The sequence below is a fragment of the Lotus japonicus genome, chromosome 2 (assembly GCF_012489685.1).
Source record: "Lotus japonicus ecotype B-129 chromosome 2, LjGifu_v1.2".
NCBI lineage: Eukaryota > Viridiplantae > Streptophyta > Magnoliopsida > Fabales > Fabaceae > Lotus > Lotus japonicus.
Genome location: NC_080042.1, coordinates 69,619,293 through 69,636,641, shown reverse-complemented (window position 1 = coordinate 69,636,641; position 17,349 = coordinate 69,619,293). Strand labels below are relative to the sequence as shown.

Genomic DNA, 17,349 nt, shown 5'->3' with positions numbered 1-17,349 from the left:
GTAATATTTAATGCTTCAACATATAAATCGAAATGTATTTTGTCATAATGTTAGCTACAAACCTTATATTTGCATGTGTAGCTACCACTAGGACAATATACATTTCAATGTAATGCTGCATCATTAAATATATAATTTTTATCTTTCGCGAGATTTATTGTGAATTCTTCGAATTTGTCACTATCAATTCTCACGTTAATAAAATTCGTATTTTTTCATGCGAATTCTTCATCTAGCACACATCACCACCCTATGTGGCCAAAAGTGCCAATTTCTCTAATTTTAATTTTCTATACCCACTTTTTCTGAAAATAAATTCACATTATTCAAAAAACCCAATGCAGGTACATTTTTCTCTTATTTTTGTTTTTTTCGTATTTTTCTTGCAACTCAACCGGGCGGTTAGGCCGGCAAAATTTCAGGCCCACCGGTTCGCACAACCGGTTTAGTAGTCCATGGAATGGACACAGTTGATATATACTACTGAGCAGTTCAGTTTCTGAAACGAAGCACAGCGAAATGGGTCTTCGCAACTTCAGCCTCAACCGTCGTCAGTGGCAGCTCCACCTCGCCGTCGCTACTCTTCTGGTAACAGCGTCGTTCTTGTTCACTACTTTGATCGCACTAATCCTCACTGTTAATTTTTGCTTCCTTATTCAATTTTTGTCTCTCAATTTCGTGATGTAATGGAGTCATAGCAGAGAAGACTAGTGAAAGTTGAGTTTGGCACCTTAGGGTTTCATCTCTTAGGCATTTGAGATTTGTATTTGTGATGAATCCATGTCCTGATGATTCTTACATTGCCAATTTGCCATTTGCTTCTAGTAGTAGACAAGGAAGCAGATGCAGATTCAATTGATGTTTGTTCTAATTATCTTTTGAAGATGGAATGTGTTTTTTCTGAAACTTTTGTTTAGCAAAATTTGAACATAAAAGCTAAGAGGATCTGGAATCTTCATCTCTAATTTATATCCAGATATATGGAAATAGGAATGTGTAGAAAGTGAAATGTGCCCCTATAGAGTGGTCTAGTGCTTCCAGGAGGTGAGGGAGAGTATCATGTGGGATAGCCTGGCTGTTTATGTTCTTTGGCGATGTCGTAGAAGTTGTCGTGGCTTTTTCTATGTGATGTGCTTTGCAGCGATGCAAAAGACCATGTTTTGTTAGTTATGTTGGTCTTGCTGATATTTGTTGTAATATAAAAATGGGGAGGACATGGTTTTGACTAAAGAATGATAGATCTAGTTGGATTAAGGATTTAGATCCACTAACTTAGTTCACAGTTTTTGAGGCTGTATAGCCTTATTAGAAAGGTTCTCTTCGTCTCATTGAATAAGATTCTGTCAAATATCACCTCAGAGAACCAAAGTGCTTTAATTGTACACAGCCACAGGCAAATCTAGTATGCTACTCTTGTTGTGAATTTGGTGGTAGATGATGTGATAGGGCAGGTTAAGGATAAACTAGGAGTATTCTTTAGAGTGGATTTCATAAAAGCCCATTGCCATGCGAGTTGGTTTTGATTCTAGATGGACTTCATTTGCCTCTATAGTACTATGTTTTCTGTAATTGTTACCGGACAGATAAGCCGTGCATTAGTTGTTGATTTTTGTTGGTTGAAAGAACACATTTACTTTGGAGCTGAAGAGTTGGATGCTTTTGAGCCGTTAAGGCCTAAGGGGATAGTTGGAAACACAAACCAGTATACAGTTTCATGTTCATTTTGTAACTCTTCTTGTATCAGGTTTGACAGTTTTGATTTTAAAAAAGTTGTTCGTCACCTAATTTTATTGAAACTGGCTAAAGGTTCAACCAATCAATTTATATCCAAACAAGTTATCTTAATTGACTTGGGAGTTTGACCACTTATTTGTTTTCAATTTATATCCAAACAAGTTATCTTAACTGACTTGGGACTGTGACCATTTATTTGTTTTCATAAAGAACACCCATGGTTTGAACCATAGTTCACAACTGTGTCGAATGGTGATGCTAGAGCATTAGAGTATGGTATTTTGATTGTTTTGAATAGGTTACCAAGCCTTACATATTCATGTTTTTACATTGGCATTGTCATATCCTTTGCCAACAGGTCAAGGACCTAAGTGATATATGGTGCTACAATTAAGATATGAAGAAAAATAAACATAAAATTTACTGTTGTAACACGATTCAACCTATTATTTTATCTGCTTAAGCATATTATTCAGGTAAAAATTGCGAAACTATCATAAGTATGGTATTGACCTCTCTAAGTTAGTTATGTGGCTACTTAATGAGTGCTGATTGATTTCTAACAGTCAAAACTAACTTTTTTTTGGTAATGATACACTTTTACTGTTTCATTGAGATGAATATTTTTGCATGTCTCCCATTGGTGTTATCAGATTTTGTTTTTTTGGTACAAGAGCTAAAAACAGAAGACATCTGTGATTTTGTAAATACATCATTACCCTGTGATTGCTGGATCTTGTTGTATCCTGCCATCTGTTTAATAAGTTTACTGTTTGTAAAAACATCATTAGCCTGATGCTTATTGTGATTTTTATCAGTTCTTAGCAGTTAGTTCACTCGGGTCTCCAGTTGAAACTCACAAAAGGGCCAGGTCATCTGTGTTCTCCCTATTTAACCTCAAAGAAAAGAGCCGATTTTGGAGTGAGAATGTTATCCACAATGGTATGTCTACACCGTGATCATTGAATGAAACTATCAATTTTCGTTCTTTAGTATGTTTTTTTTATAATTCTCATAATACATTTGTTTTCAGATTTTGATGATTTGAACTTTTCAAGCCGCGGCAAAGCAAGCGCATTTAATTACACCAATGCAGGTATATATGTAGTTTGATCTTCAAATTAACTAGGTTTCTTTGATATTATGTGATTTTTGTTTGATCATTTACTGTCCTATACTTTTTAAATCTGTCTTGTTTGGCGGCCCCCTTAGCCAGTTGGAGTAGTTAGTTAACGAATTAGTTAGAGAGTGAGAGTACCAAGCCTCTCAAATACATAGTGTTTCGTAGATTTCTTGTGAATAACCCAATTTTCTTTTCATATTTTGATCTAATTTTAACAACTATCAAAGCTCGGATCTTGGAGTTGGGGGGGGAGGGGGGCATCTTGAAGATTATTCCAGCTTTGATGGAGAGGTTTATTGGTGGTTGATCAATGTGGAGGAGTACTTTTAGGACCTGGAAGTATTTCAATTGTTATGAAGGCTCTAAGAGGTGATGGTTTCAGTTGGTGGCTTTGCTGGAAACTGCACTGTTCAAATGCACCATAGTAGGAATTCTTGAGGGCTTTGATAAAAAAGTTTCGGCTATATTTTGATCTAGATATCCCAATTTGAGTTCAAGATGAGGAACCAAAATCAGTACTGGAATCCTTAGACCTTGAAAACAAAAGGAGAGATGAAAATGAAGAACTGAAATCTTTGGATTAAGTAGACAAAAAAGAAGGTAAAAGCAAACAAATAAAATCTAGAACTGAGGTGATTGAGAGGTAATGGTGTTGTGGAAACAGAAACAGAAACAGGGAGAGAGACAGATGTAGTGATCGGTATATTAGAAGAGCATGATTATTACCTAATGGAAGAATAGTAATAAAGGTAAAATAGAGTGAGGGGTGGAAATAGGTTAAGTTGTGCAGAGCCTTGTAAGGCTAGAGCCTAGCCTATTTCCGAAAGTTAAGGTCTGAGTCTAGACTATTTACTTGACATTGACTTTTTTAAGACCTGACTTGACCTTTTAACAAGCTTGCTCTGACCTGAAAGTCTATTTTTGTAACATTTAAAAATGCCATAAGTTGATCTCTAAATAGGCCATAAGCCTATTTTTAAATATGCTTATCGGCTCAAGGCTTTATATAGGTAAATATTTAAGTAACCCAATAAGTAACTGCTAAGTCCCACGTTGGCTAGAGATATGACCATATTAGTCCTTATAAAGGTTAGAGAAATCCTCACTCCAAATGTAGCTTTTGGGGCAGAGTTAGGCTTGTTAGAGAAATAATATAAAACCATTCATGTGGCCCTTACCCAACAACTTAAGCTTTTGGGATAATTGGTTATTTGACAGGGCTTAACCCGAAATCTAGGAGTATATAATTTTGTGATATTATAATATAATTTTAATAGGTAAAATAAAAATATTTATATTTATGTGCTTGCCGGAGCCTAATGTGGACTAGGTCATAGGCCTATGATGAGTCACCTGGCCTTATTCTGGTATTGGGGTCTTTGAGACTATCTTTTTGTGGAAAAAGGGATGGAAAAGGTTGCAATTTTCCTTTTGGTTTACAAAATGGAGGCTCAGAGATGGGAAAATAAAGAGTGTGAGTTTCACAGCATCATCACAGCTAGTACTGTCTGACCTAGGAATGATAGTGGAAGGGGATGACCGGAAGAGACATCGGTGGCAATGAAGTTTTGAACGTTAGTGGTGCTGGCCAAGCTTTTTCTGTTGGAACAGCTAAGTAGTGAACTGTGTGCAATGGCCAATGCTACTCTGGTGGTAGAGATGAAGGTGAAGTAGGTTGCCATTTCACAACATCTAAAGAGAAGCCTTGTTTCTGAAGGAACAAAAGGAAATGGTGTATGCTGAGCTGGAAACAGTTTCTCTCTTACTCAGTTTCCCCTTCTGTTATTTTCTAATTATCTATATCTTTCAATCTTTCTCCCTTAATTGCTTCTTTCCTTCCATTTCTCCCTGACCTGTTTCACATTGGTGGTTGCAATATTTTCTTAATAGAGTTCAGTTCACACAAATGATCTTGTTCAAGCCTTTTCTCCTATATTTGTGCTAGTTCTGAGAGTTCTAATCATTTGCTTCTATGATGTCTAGTTCATTAGTAGCTTTGATGTTGTCTATTCAGAACTGCTAGTGTTAGTTATGTCCAAAAAAATTATCATGTATTGCCAAATACATAAGTAGATAATTTTCCCCTTTTTAATAATTTCAGCAGCACTTTAGAGAGTGGATTGGCTAAAGCTTGTGCAGTTCGTTTACAGAATTGAGCATCTGTTATAATTTTTTAATTTATGATTTTCAGGTAGTATTGCAAATTATCTCAAACTGCAGGAAGTTGATTCCATCTATGTTCCAGTTCCTATGAATTTTATATTTATAGGATTTGAAGGGAAGGGCAACCAAGGTACGTAGTTGGAGGATGAACTAATCTTTTCCTTGATTATTTCATTTTATTGGTACTGTAGGTTCTATAGTGTTTTTTATGTCACAGAATTCAAGCTTCTTCCAGAAGAAATTGAGCGTTGGTTTACAAAAATTGATCACATCTTTGAACATACACGAATTAGACAGGAAGATGTTATATCTGCATTTTACAAAACCAGTGCAGGTAAAATGCAACGACACCACCTTCCTGTTGCCAGTCACATAAATTACAAGTAAGACTACCCTAACCCAGAAAAAAGAAATACATACTCTTTTCATTTTCTTTGAATCTGGCCTTTCATTTAAAGACTAGTGCCTTGCCATTTTTTATTTTTTACATATCTGAGGTGGTAATCATTTTTAACTTTCAATGCAATTGGGATTTTGACAGATAAAGAACTAAGTCAAAGCTACATAGACTAATTGGGCATCAATTTTGCATCATAAGCCCTTTGAGCCAAATGGAGGGATGAAAAAGAGAAAATGGACACACTGAATTTTGAAAACCCAAATCCTGTTCTTGCTTCTTTCTCAGAAGAGAAGTAACAGGTCCTTCATTTGGCTTCATTCAATGTCTCTCTGTCCTCCTGATACATCAGCTTAATATTAAACCTTGTCGTTTTATCTGTTTGATTTTCACTTATCAGTTTTGATTGCGCTTTTGTCTTTCACTTATTTTGGAGTTTATCTTTTATTTATTTATTCGATAAAATAATGTATTAGCAGAATGATAACAAGTACTTAGAAGGAGGACATAAATTCTTCTGAATCAACTAAACAAACAAAATGAGAATATTGGATCAAAAGTATTTTTCAATCCCTTTGTAAGCCGATAAGAGAAACCCCGTTACAAATGACACACTTCTGTATTTCATTTTCTTTGAGCCATCTTGGTTGAAGGCATATGATATGGCATTTCCAAAGTAAACCTGGATACAAATTTTCCTTGTTTATTTTTTGAGTTTCCTTTTACCGAGAAAATATGTATTATCATTTCTTATTATGATGTGGACATTGTTGTGCAGCTTTTCTGTTCATGCTATTGAAATGGGGGAGAAGGTCACTTCCATATTTGAACGTGCACTGAACGTGTTCGGTCGCAAGAATAATCCACTTGGTAGCGGGTACATTATGTTTACTTTTTCTTCACTTATTAATTATTAGTAGAACCAAGTTCTCTTCAAACATTTTTGCTAACATTCAAACCCTGTTCTCCTATTTATGTTCCGTCCTTTTCGTTTCCCCTCAATTGTGATTTTTGAGTGAAGTTCATAAGCAGATGCACAGCTTAGTGTATCTAGTTGGAGACTTGGAGGTGCACCCTGTAACAGCTGAAACGGTAACAAAAAAAAAGAGTGAGTAGAAGCTTAAGCAATCAGTTGTTCACTGCATTTGAATGCTACAAAGTTTAGACCATTAGAGAATGGGTAAAAGATGGACTAGGTGCGCACAAGAATAGGGCCTCCAACATTCTCTCACATGTTTGTTGATGATTTGTGGTGTTCGAGTTTCTTAGCTTTCACTTGCTCCATATTCATTTCATCAAACCCTAGTCCTCAAATTCACTCACAAGTGAACTCCATTGTATCATCTGTTCTAGATGGTGGTACTTTAGCTTTCTGGTCTGGCTATACTGCAGTGCCTGATATGGATTGCCAAAAGTAACGCTCCACATAGATGAGCAGTGAAAGAGACAGAGGTAGCTTAGAGACTAGGAAGTCCCAAGTTGCTGACGATGAAGGGTTGCAGTTGGGGGGGGGGGGGGGGCTAGTGGAGAATGAAAAGAACCAAAAGTTCATGAAATTAAATTGAAAAAAATTAAGATCTCCACTCTAATAAAAACGCGTAGGTTGGGTTTGAAAAAGTACTTACAACCAGTCTTTTTGGTGATTCACTTCTTTGGACATTAGCGTAGTAGCTCTATTGGATTACAAAATGATATATTAAAATTTAATATAATAAACTGTAAATTTTAAAAAATGAACAAATAAACAACATTTTTACTAACTATTAATGAAGGGGAGTTACCCCCCACACTTTAATTCAGAGAAAGTTACTTCACTCAATTTAAAAATGCTGTTCCCTTTTCTTTTCTTCCTCTTCTTTTGCTGAATATTTAAATATTGAACATACTCTTTATATTTGTCATAATATTAAATCTGTTTATAAGTCTATGAATGAATATAATTGTAGAATGACTGACTCATTTATTCCTGTCAATTTGCTACTCTATAGATAATATGATTTTAATTTTTTAATAATTCCATTAGCGAATTAGAAGATAAGGAAGAAGTCTACACTTGGCATACCCTATGTTTTTGTTAGAATATAATATAAAACCATTCATGTGTACCTTACCCAAAAGCTTAAGCTTTTGGGGTAATTGGTTGCTTGACATGGTATCAGAGCCTCTATGACCAAGTGGTCTAAAGTTCGATCCTTGCCGCCCCCATTATACCAATAAAAAGTTGAATTTCAGCACATGGTAGGTGGGTCTGTGCAATGTCCACACTTCAAGCCCTAGGGCCGTGTTAGAATATAATATAAAAGTATGCTTGTGGTCCTTACCCAACAGCTTAAGCCTTTGGGATAATTGGTTGCTTGACAGTTTTCAACTGACGTTCTATATTCTCATTCTTGTACCCTGCACCTAAACCTCCCATAATACAACTAACAATTCATCAAGCAACTTGGTTCTCCAAACAATGTGATCCACTGTGTGCAAGCAAGTTGACTAACTGCTATTGACATTGCTGTGGACTCCACTTCACTAGCCCTTAGTTTTTACTGGCATACCTTGACCAAGTGGAAATGGGGTTTTATATGAATTTCTTGTCACCGAAAAGGATCTCCAAAGCTTGCAAAGGGGTTTTCAATTCCATTGGATCCTTTCTCTTTATTATTCTTGTTATTTTTTCTCTGGATGTTTGAAAAGCTAATGTGGCTTATTGTTTTCTCTTTTGTATTCCTTGCTTTCTCATATTATCAAAAATTCTTCTTTGTAGGGATAATGATGTTGGTGATTGGCAAGTTGATGTGGACATGATAGATGGTGTTTTAACTAGCCTAGTTGAATATCTTCAACTTGAAAAGGCATATAATATTTTTATTTTGAATCCCAAGCGTGATGAGAGGATGCCTAAATATGGGTACCGGTGAGTATTCTTGTAAAATGATGTCATTTATTATAAACTCAAAGAATGCCATCTTTTTTACGTGCTAATATTTGTGGAGTGTGAATAATGCTAATTGCAATTTAATAATTGTTTACCTGTAATTATAAGTTTTAATTGCACGTAACCTTTCCCATCATTGCTAATAGAGAACTATATATATAGCAACACAATATGCCTTGCTGCATTGTGCCAGAGGCAAAGCAATTTTGGGATGGTGCTAGCTTTGGTGCTATATGGCAGTCATAGTGGTAGCGAGCCTATGTTTTCAAGTTTAAAACGGATTTGGATTGTTAAATTCATCCTGGTGTTTCCTAAAGGAATCGACAAAACCTCCAACCTTCATTCAATCAAGTCTGTTATCATTGTCTAACTTGATTGATGCCCTTCAATGTGCTGCTAGCATTATCTATGCTTGTTCTCTTTTCTCTGGTGTTAGTGTGTTACCAACATTCTCTCTTATTGCCCTTTGTTGAGTCTGTTCTCTCACACTCTATTATATTGTCTTGTAATATTAAGTATCCTCAGATTCCTTTGTACAAGTTACGATGTTGTGTCTTATGTACTGTTAGGCAATGGAAGTGTTGTTTTTCTATTGCAGGAAAGCCTGTAGAATCTCGCCTTAATTGTTTTCACAAATGTGGAAAGACTTGAGGTGTAGAAAGACCAGTAAAAACCTCAAGTCAAACCATTAGAAGGACTTGCGTTTAAGTGGTTTGCCAATAGACATGATTCGCAAAGGACATTATAGCATCATATAATAACCCCACTTAACAGGAAGATGCTTTTGTTGTCTACTCATCCATCTCAACAATTTCATCTTTGTCATACTTATTTATTGCTCATATTGGCTCTTCATTGCCCATCGTTCCCTATGATGGAGCATCTCTAGTCTCATTGCTGTCTAGTGAAAGCACTTTGCATCTCTATTCTCATTCCTAAACATTTTTTTTGTTTCATAATTCATTCTTGAAATAATCTTTGATACTTCATCCCAAAATAAATACTTGTAATGTCACATTCTCAGAGCTTTAGGGGAACATCTTTGTGTTACTTGAATGAAATATTCTGATTGATTATTCCATGAAGCTGAGTACATATATATATACAAGAGTTTAGGGATAGCTAAATAAGGAAAAGATCTATCCTAATAAAAGATAAAATATACTAAATATATTTATTCCCTATTTATTTTATCTACATATCTCAACACTCCCCCTCAAGTTGGAGCATATAAATCGTATGCATCCAGTTTGTCACATATATATTTTATCCGGGGACCTCGTAAAGACTTGGTAAAAATATCAGCCAGCTGATCTTGAGAGCAAACAGAAGAAGTCTTGATAGTACCACAAAGAATCTTCTCCCTAATAAAATGACAATCAACTTCTATATGTTTTGTTCGTTCATGAAAAACCGGATTAGAAGAAAGATGTAAAGCTGACTGATTGTCACATACTAAGTTCATAGGAGTAATCGCACAAAACTTCAACTCCTGAAGTAAGTGCTTCAACCACAAGAGCTCACACGTAGTATGAGCCATAGCACAATACTCAGCTTCGGTGCTTGATCTAGCAACAACACTTTGTTTCTTACTCTTCCAAGAGATGAGATTTCCACCAATAAAAACACAATAACCAGAGGTGGATCTCCTATCACCTGCATCACCTGCCCAATCCGCATCTGAATATCCAGTAATACTAGTATGACCTCTGTCAAACAACCACTTAATCCCAAAAGCTTAAGCTGTTGGGTAAGGGCCACTTTAATGGTTTTATATTATACTCTAACACGCCCCCTCACGCAAGAGCCCTTTGGGCTTGAAGCGTGGATAAATGCACAGACCCACCTACCATGTGCTTAATTAAATTCCACTTTTTTAATTAGAAAGTGAGGGGAGCAAGGATCGAACTCTAGACATTTCGGTCATAGAGGCTCTGATACCATGTCAAACAACCACTTAATCCCAAAAGCTTAAGCTGTTGGGTAAGGGCCACTTTAATGGTTTTATATTATACTCTAACAACCTCTATCAGTATAAACAAGACCTTTTCCAGGCGACCCTTTTATGTATTGAAGTATCCGAATAACAGCCTGCCAATGACTCTTACAAGGAGAGTTTAAAAACTGACTGACAACACTAACAGAGAATGATATATCAGGCCTGGTCATTGTGAGATAATTCAACTTTCCTACTAACCTCCTATATCTTCCTGGATCAGAATAAGGCTCCCCCTGGTTAGGCAGAAGCTTCACATTAGGGTCCATAGGAGTATCCGCAGGCTTGCAGTTAAGAAGGCCTGTTTCTTCCAAAATATCAAGCGCATACTTTCTTTGACAAATAGCAATGCCAGACTTTGACTGAGCTACCTCAATCCCAAGAAAGTAATGCAAAAATCCAAGATCCTTAGTCTGAAAATGCTGAAACAGGTGCTGCTTAAGAGCTTGTATGCCTTCTTGGTCATCACCGGTGATTACAATATCATCCACATAGACAACAAGATAAATGAACGTCTTTGAGGATGAACACCTAAAGAAGACTGAGTGATCCGCTTCACAACGAACTAACCCAAACTGCTGAATAACATTGCTGAAACGGCCAAACCAAGCTCGGGGTGATTGTTTCAGACCATACAGAGACTTTTGCAATTTACAAACTAGTCCTGACTCCCCCTGAGCAATAAACCCCGGTGGTTGCTCCATATAGATCTCTTCTTCCAAATCACCATGTAAGAAAGCATTTTTAATATCCAGCTGAAACAAGGGCCAATGTCGCATAGCAGCCATGGCCAAAAATAAACGGACATATGCCATCTTTGCAACTGGTGAAAAAGTATCACTATAATCCAAGCCATAAACCTGAGTGTACCCTTTGGCAACAAGACGAGCCTTCAATCGATCAATATGTCCATCAGGGCCTACTTTAACATTAAAGACCCAACGACACCCAACAATAGATTTCCCTGCAGGAAGAGGAACAAGCTCCCATGTATTATTAGACTCTAAAGCTGTCATCTCGTCAATCATCACTTGACGCCAACCTTTGTGAGATAGGGCCTCCTGTATAGTCTTAGGTACAATAATGGAAGATATGGTAGAAACAAAAGCGTAGTATGCAGGGGACAAGCGATGATATGAGAGAAAATTATAAATAGGATGGGGATTACGAGTAGAACGACTACCTTTCCGAAGGGCAATGGGCAAGTCAACAGGATCCGAAGCAGGAGAGGAGGCTGGATGAGGAACCAAATCACATGTCTCATTTCCTGCAGAAACTGAGTCGTGGGGCTCATCCGTTACAGTACGTCGTGGGCGACGCTCATAAGTAATGCGATAACGAGACATATCAGGAGCTGGCGCTGATGGAGTGGAAGTGTCTGCTTGAGGAGTAACGACCGAAGATGGTGACATAGACACTTGAGGAACAGGTAAAACCACAGGAAAGATATCTAGATCAGATTGTTGACCAGTTGTAACAAAGTAAGGTGTATCTTCAAAGAACGTGACATCTGCAGAAGTGTAGAACTTATGTGTGGATGGAGAGTAACACTTATACCCTTTTTGAACATGACAGCCCGAGCAGACATCTTATCACGACCTGGTGAAAGATCATGAACAAAGCAAGTACAACCAAAGACACGAGGCAGAACACAAAATGAAGATTCCCTAGGATACAACATGGAATGAGGAATCTGATTACCCAAAACAGATGATGGCATCCGATTTATCAAATATCCTGCAGTCAAAACAGCTTCACCCCAAAACTTTAAAGGTGCATTAGCATTGATCAATAAAGTACGAGCCGTATCCACAATATGTCTATGTTTTCTCTCAGCTACCCCATTTTGTTGGGGTGTATGTGGACAACTAGACTGATGTATAATGCCATGAGACTTCATAAAAGAGTTAAAGGAATCAGAAAAATACTCTTTAGCATTATCACTTCGCAGAACACGAATTTTCTTATCAAATTGAGTTTCAATTTCATGACAAAAATTTTGAAAGATACTAAACAACTCAGATCTATCTTTCATTAAAAATATCCAAGTACACCTGGAGAAATCATCAATAAAACTGACATAATACCTATATCCTAAGATAGAAGAAACACGACTTGGACCCCAAACATCAGAATGAATGACATCAAATGGATGTAGGGCCCTTTTATTGACACTACTAGGAAAAGACGACCTAACATGCTTCCCAAGCTGACATGACTCGCATTCCAAAGACTCTAACTGCGACAAGTAAGGCACCATCTTCTTTAATTTGTCCAAACTCGGATGTCCCAGACGACGATGAAGTAAACTCGGAGACTCAGCAGCAGCCGCACAAATTGCAGAAGATGGTTGTTGTAGATAATAGAGACCATGTGATTCAGATCCTGCTCCAATCATCCGTCCCGTACTCCGGTCCTGTATAAAGAAGGAATCAGAGGTAAAAGTTATGGCACAACCTAATGATTTGGTTAATTTACTGATAGAAATAAGATTAAAAGCACATCCCGGAACTAATAGAACAGAACTCAAAGGTAGTGTAGGAAGAGGAGATGTCTGCCCAACACCGGTGGCTTGTACTTTCGAGCCATTTGCAAGGGTAACATGGTGTGTAGTTTTGGGTGAAGATAAGTTAGAGAAAAAGGAAGGATTACCAGTGAGATGATCTGAGGCACCGGAATCCAAAACCCAGGATCCAACAGGTGTAGAATGAGAGTAACAAACTGTAGAATTACCGGTTTGAGCAACAGTTGCTGACGAAGATGATCGTTGAGCGCCCTTCAGCTGGAGATATTCCTTGTACTCATCAGCTGAGAATGAGTGGTTCTTTGCACCATCAGATTCAACCTTGGACTCCATAGACTGTGCGACATTAGCAGTTTTGTCTGGAAACCCAACTAGAGAGTAACAACGATCCTGTGTGTGTCCATCCCTCTTACAGTAAGAACAATGGAGATTTCCTCTACCTCCTCTTCCACGTCCACCACCTTTACGACCACGACCTCGACCCCCTGACTCAAAAGAATTTGATATGAGAGCAGAGGAATCAGAGGCTGTATGAGATTCAAGTCTAGCTGAAGTGGCAGATGAAGGAACACGAAGTAAACGATTAATAAGCTCCTCCGCTGTAGGAATATTGGGGTTAGTAAGGGTCTGGTTTCGAACAGATTCCAGATCCTTATGGAGACCATGCAAAACAAACACCATGAACATATTGTCAAGTTTCTCCAGCACCTTCTTCAAATCGTCATTAACCAGCATTGACTTCAGCTCCACAATGGTAGATTGTGCCTTATTCAGGTAAGACGGCAAATTAAGATCAGTCATCTGGAGATTTGCCAAATTACGTACTGAATCATACAACCGCTGAATATCATTAGCATAGATGTCCTGTGCCTTTTTCCACACATCATAACATGTTTTGTAGGGACGAAAGTGAACAATCAGTCTAGGTTCAATTGCCTGGTATAATAAAGAAACAAGTTGATAATCAGCCTTCTCCCATTCCTTCTTCTCAGAAGCATCAATATCAGCACACTTTTTAGTAAGGTGCTCGGACAAACCTTGACCCAAAAACCAGATCTCAACAGCATTGGACCAATCTAGATAATTTGCCTCATTCAACTTCTCAGAAGTGATAACAGGAGTCCCAGAAAAAGCAAATGAGATGAGACTCTTCTTCTCACCCTTGGGAGACTTATCCTTCAGCAAATCCTCCATGAAGAAAAAGAACAAACAGAGACAGGGAAAACAACCGCAACCAAACAAATCCAAACACACTTCAAACGAAAGGCTCACTGACTGGAACAGGCCAAAAAACAGAAACAAGAGACCTCAAACACAGAAACGAACCACAGAAGAGGAATCCTGGAATAAAAACAAGCAAACCCAGAAAAATTGTCAGCGGCGACCGGCGGCGACGGCAGCGGCTGGCGGTGGCGGCTGATCACGACACAGTGGTGGCAGCAGCGGACTATGGTAGCAGCAGCCAACAGCAGTGGTGGCGGCCGGTGGTTGCTTCCGGAATTCTAACTGGTAAAAATAAGGGTTAGCCTACGATGGCTGAAACCCTAAACTAAACTAGTAAACCAGAGGGAGACTTGAATCAGAAAGCTCTGGTACCAACTTGAATGAAATATTCTGATTGATTATTCCATGAAGCTGAGTACATATATATATACAAGAGTTTAGGGATAGCTAAATAAGGAAAAGATCTATCCTAATAAAAGATAAAATATACTAAATATATTTATTCCCTATTTATTTTATCTACATATCTCAACAGTGTTGATGTTGAACATTCTTTTTTCACAAGATTTGTTTCCCATCATCCTCATGTTTCACACAGGGCTTCTGTTAGGTGTTCTCGGTATACATGCATAGAAAATGGTAGGACTTCTTGCTTTCAATATCCTTGTTTGGTTTTTGCACTTTTTTTAAACTTCTGTTTCTTTCTATTAGGAGAGGGTATTTTTATACTCCCGTATCTTTCTTATCCAGTGAATTATATACATTTTTTAGTATACAAAGTATCTGAGTTATGTTTTGAGTCTGATTTGTTTTATAATGTAAAGTGTAATCAAGGTCTAAATGATCTGATTTGATCTTGTTTTCGTAATTGTGTCTATATATCTTGCTTGGTTCTCATGATTTTTAAAAATATCAAAAATATTTCAGGAGAGGTTTATCTGAGCCCGAAATGAACTTGCTAAAGGAGGTATATGAACTTTCTGTCTTTTTCCCATAAATCATACTTTTTAGATGTGATAATGTTGCTCCATTTGTGAAATGTGTCATACGATGCTTGGTGTTTTTCTGCAGAGTTTATGAATATTTGCTTGCAAAAGCTCCAGTTGTTTAATATTTCTTTCTACTGCAATGATGCCTTTGGTGCCAGCACTAACAGCTTCATGTATCCTGCAGAATAAGACTTTGCAAATGAAACTTCTACAGTCTGAAGGGGTTCCTGAAAGTATTCTTGGTACGAAATTCTTCTTGAGAAAAATTATAAGTTGAAGTATACATATTGTCAAGTTCTTAATGTCATATCTGGATTGACTACAAATGTCTGTAATTTATGTGCCCTAGTATCTCTGGATTTTCAAAATTCCTGTTCATTTCTTTTTTTCTTTTGCTTTGTTCTCCTCATTGATTACTTAAATTTTTATCCAGCTCTTCCAAAGATTCAGAGACCATTATATGCAAAGCATCCTATGATGAAATTTGCATGGACAAGAGCTGAGGAGACTGAAATTGTAAGTATATCTTTCTTTGCATGTGAAGCAATTGGTTTATATTTGCTTATTCTGCTTCGTAGTGCCTTGAAATCTTTCACATGATTGGAAGCCACTTGTACACCTAAGGAACTAGTTGAGACATCTACTTATTCTGCATCTGATTTGTGCGCAACAAGTTGCCAGGATCCAAGACTCTCTCATAAGATGGGTCATAGCATGTTCTTATAAGAATGATGGTCAAGTTTTTAGCCCTCTTTTTTGGGTCCCACTCATCTTCAGCATTCTCCTCAACCTTCTAGGTTAGATGTCAGATAGTCACAAACCTAAGAAAAAACCACTTACCAATAGCAGGATACCAGAACAAATTTTAAACCATTAAGCTTCTCTGAAGTTATATTGGGAGTGCATTTCTATTTGATGATTCAGAGGTACTGGAGGATGAATTTTAATTGAAAGCCATGAAAGAACAAAGAAGTCTTGCTGCAGTCTTATTCTTATTTATTCTTATTTTTATTTTGAAGTTTATCTACCTTGGATAGCAAATATTCTCCAACATCTTATACACTCCTTTCTAATAATATTTTTCTCCTTTCGAGTAAATGACAAGTCTTCGTAAAAGCCAAAGATATACTAATAGCATTTCTGTCACACTTGTCCTGTTTATTTGTGTTTCAGCTCTGGTGTCTTTTCTGGTTTTCTTGGTGGAAACTGAGTTTTTATGAAATGTTTGCTATTTTGGTACAACTATGAAATGCAGGTGGAATGGTATAATATTTGGCTTGATGCATTAGATAATTATGGGAGGTTGTATCAAGGGAGCGACCCAGCTAAGATCCTTGAAGCCAAAGCTTTACAGGTATATATTCATCAGATAAATCTTCAAATATAAAAAAGTAAGCGTTAATTGCAGGATTTGTCACCCCACCTTTCATTACTTAAAATTTGTATGTTTCCTATGTATTTGAAGCTACTTAAAGGGAAGGATCAAGACTTGAAGCTCCTTTTGGAAAGAGTATTAAAATCCGGGGATTATAGTGGTTTTCAAGCTGAATGTCTCACAGACACGTGGATTGGAAAGGACAGGTTCAATTTATCTCACTTTACACCATGCTAAATTTTAAGACAAACATATTTCTTTCTTCTGTTTTCATTAATTCGTGTTTTGTTCCAGATGGGCTTTTATCGATTTAAGTGCAGGTCCTTTTTCATGGGGACCTGCTGTTGGTGGAGAAGGTGTGCGTACAGAAGCAAGTTTACCAAACGTGGAAAAGACAGTTGGTTCAACGTTAGGTAGTAATGATGTGTTTGATTGTGTGTGTGTGTGTGTGTGTGCAATGTATAATAGTGGCATTCCCATTGTCAAACAACCAATTATCCCAAAAGCTTAAGCTGTTGGGTAAGACCGTATGAGCCACATGAATGGTTTTATATTATATTCTAACACGCGCCCTCATGCAAGAGCCCAGTTGGGCTTGAAGTGTGGACAATGCACAGGTCCACCTATACCATGTGCTGAAATTCATATTTTTTATTAGAAGAATTGAGGGCGGCAGGGATCGAACTCTAGACCGCTAGGTCATAGAGGCTCTAATACCATGTCAAACAACCAATCATCCCAAAAGCTTAAGTTGTTGGGTAAGAGCCACATGAATGATTTTATATTATATTCTAACACCCTTATATATATAAAATATATATACGTATATATTTATATATGGGATTTGCTATGATACTCCCACTACAATTTTAGTTGGAGTATAATAGCACAACAC

General features: G+C 37.3%; 1 protein-coding gene across 1 annotated transcript in view; it reads left to right on the top strand.

Moving 5' to 3' along the window:
* The first annotated feature begins 446 nt into the window (after positions 1–446).
* LOC130739135 (uncharacterized) overlaps positions 447–17,349 on the top strand; it is a 30,831-nt gene continuing 13,928 nt past the window's right edge. The window contains exons 1-13 of the mRNA XM_057591369.1: positions 447–588; positions 2,553–2,676; positions 2,768–2,830; positions 5,049–5,150; positions 5,238–5,403; positions 6,196–6,294; positions 8,176–8,325; positions 15,018–15,057; positions 15,264–15,321; positions 15,513–15,595; positions 16,335–16,433; positions 16,545–16,660; positions 16,749–16,867. Coding sequence (XP_057447352.1) covers positions 520–588; positions 2,553–2,676; positions 2,768–2,830; positions 5,049–5,150; positions 5,238–5,403; positions 6,196–6,294; positions 8,176–8,325; positions 15,018–15,057; positions 15,264–15,321; positions 15,513–15,595; positions 16,335–16,433; positions 16,545–16,660; positions 16,749–16,867 — 1,288 coding nt within the window. The 5' untranslated portion in view covers positions 447–519. The remainder of the gene's footprint in view (positions 589–2,552; positions 2,677–2,767; positions 2,831–5,048; positions 5,151–5,237; positions 5,404–6,195; positions 6,295–8,175; positions 8,326–15,017; positions 15,058–15,263; positions 15,322–15,512; positions 15,596–16,334; positions 16,434–16,544; positions 16,661–16,748; positions 16,868–17,349) is intronic.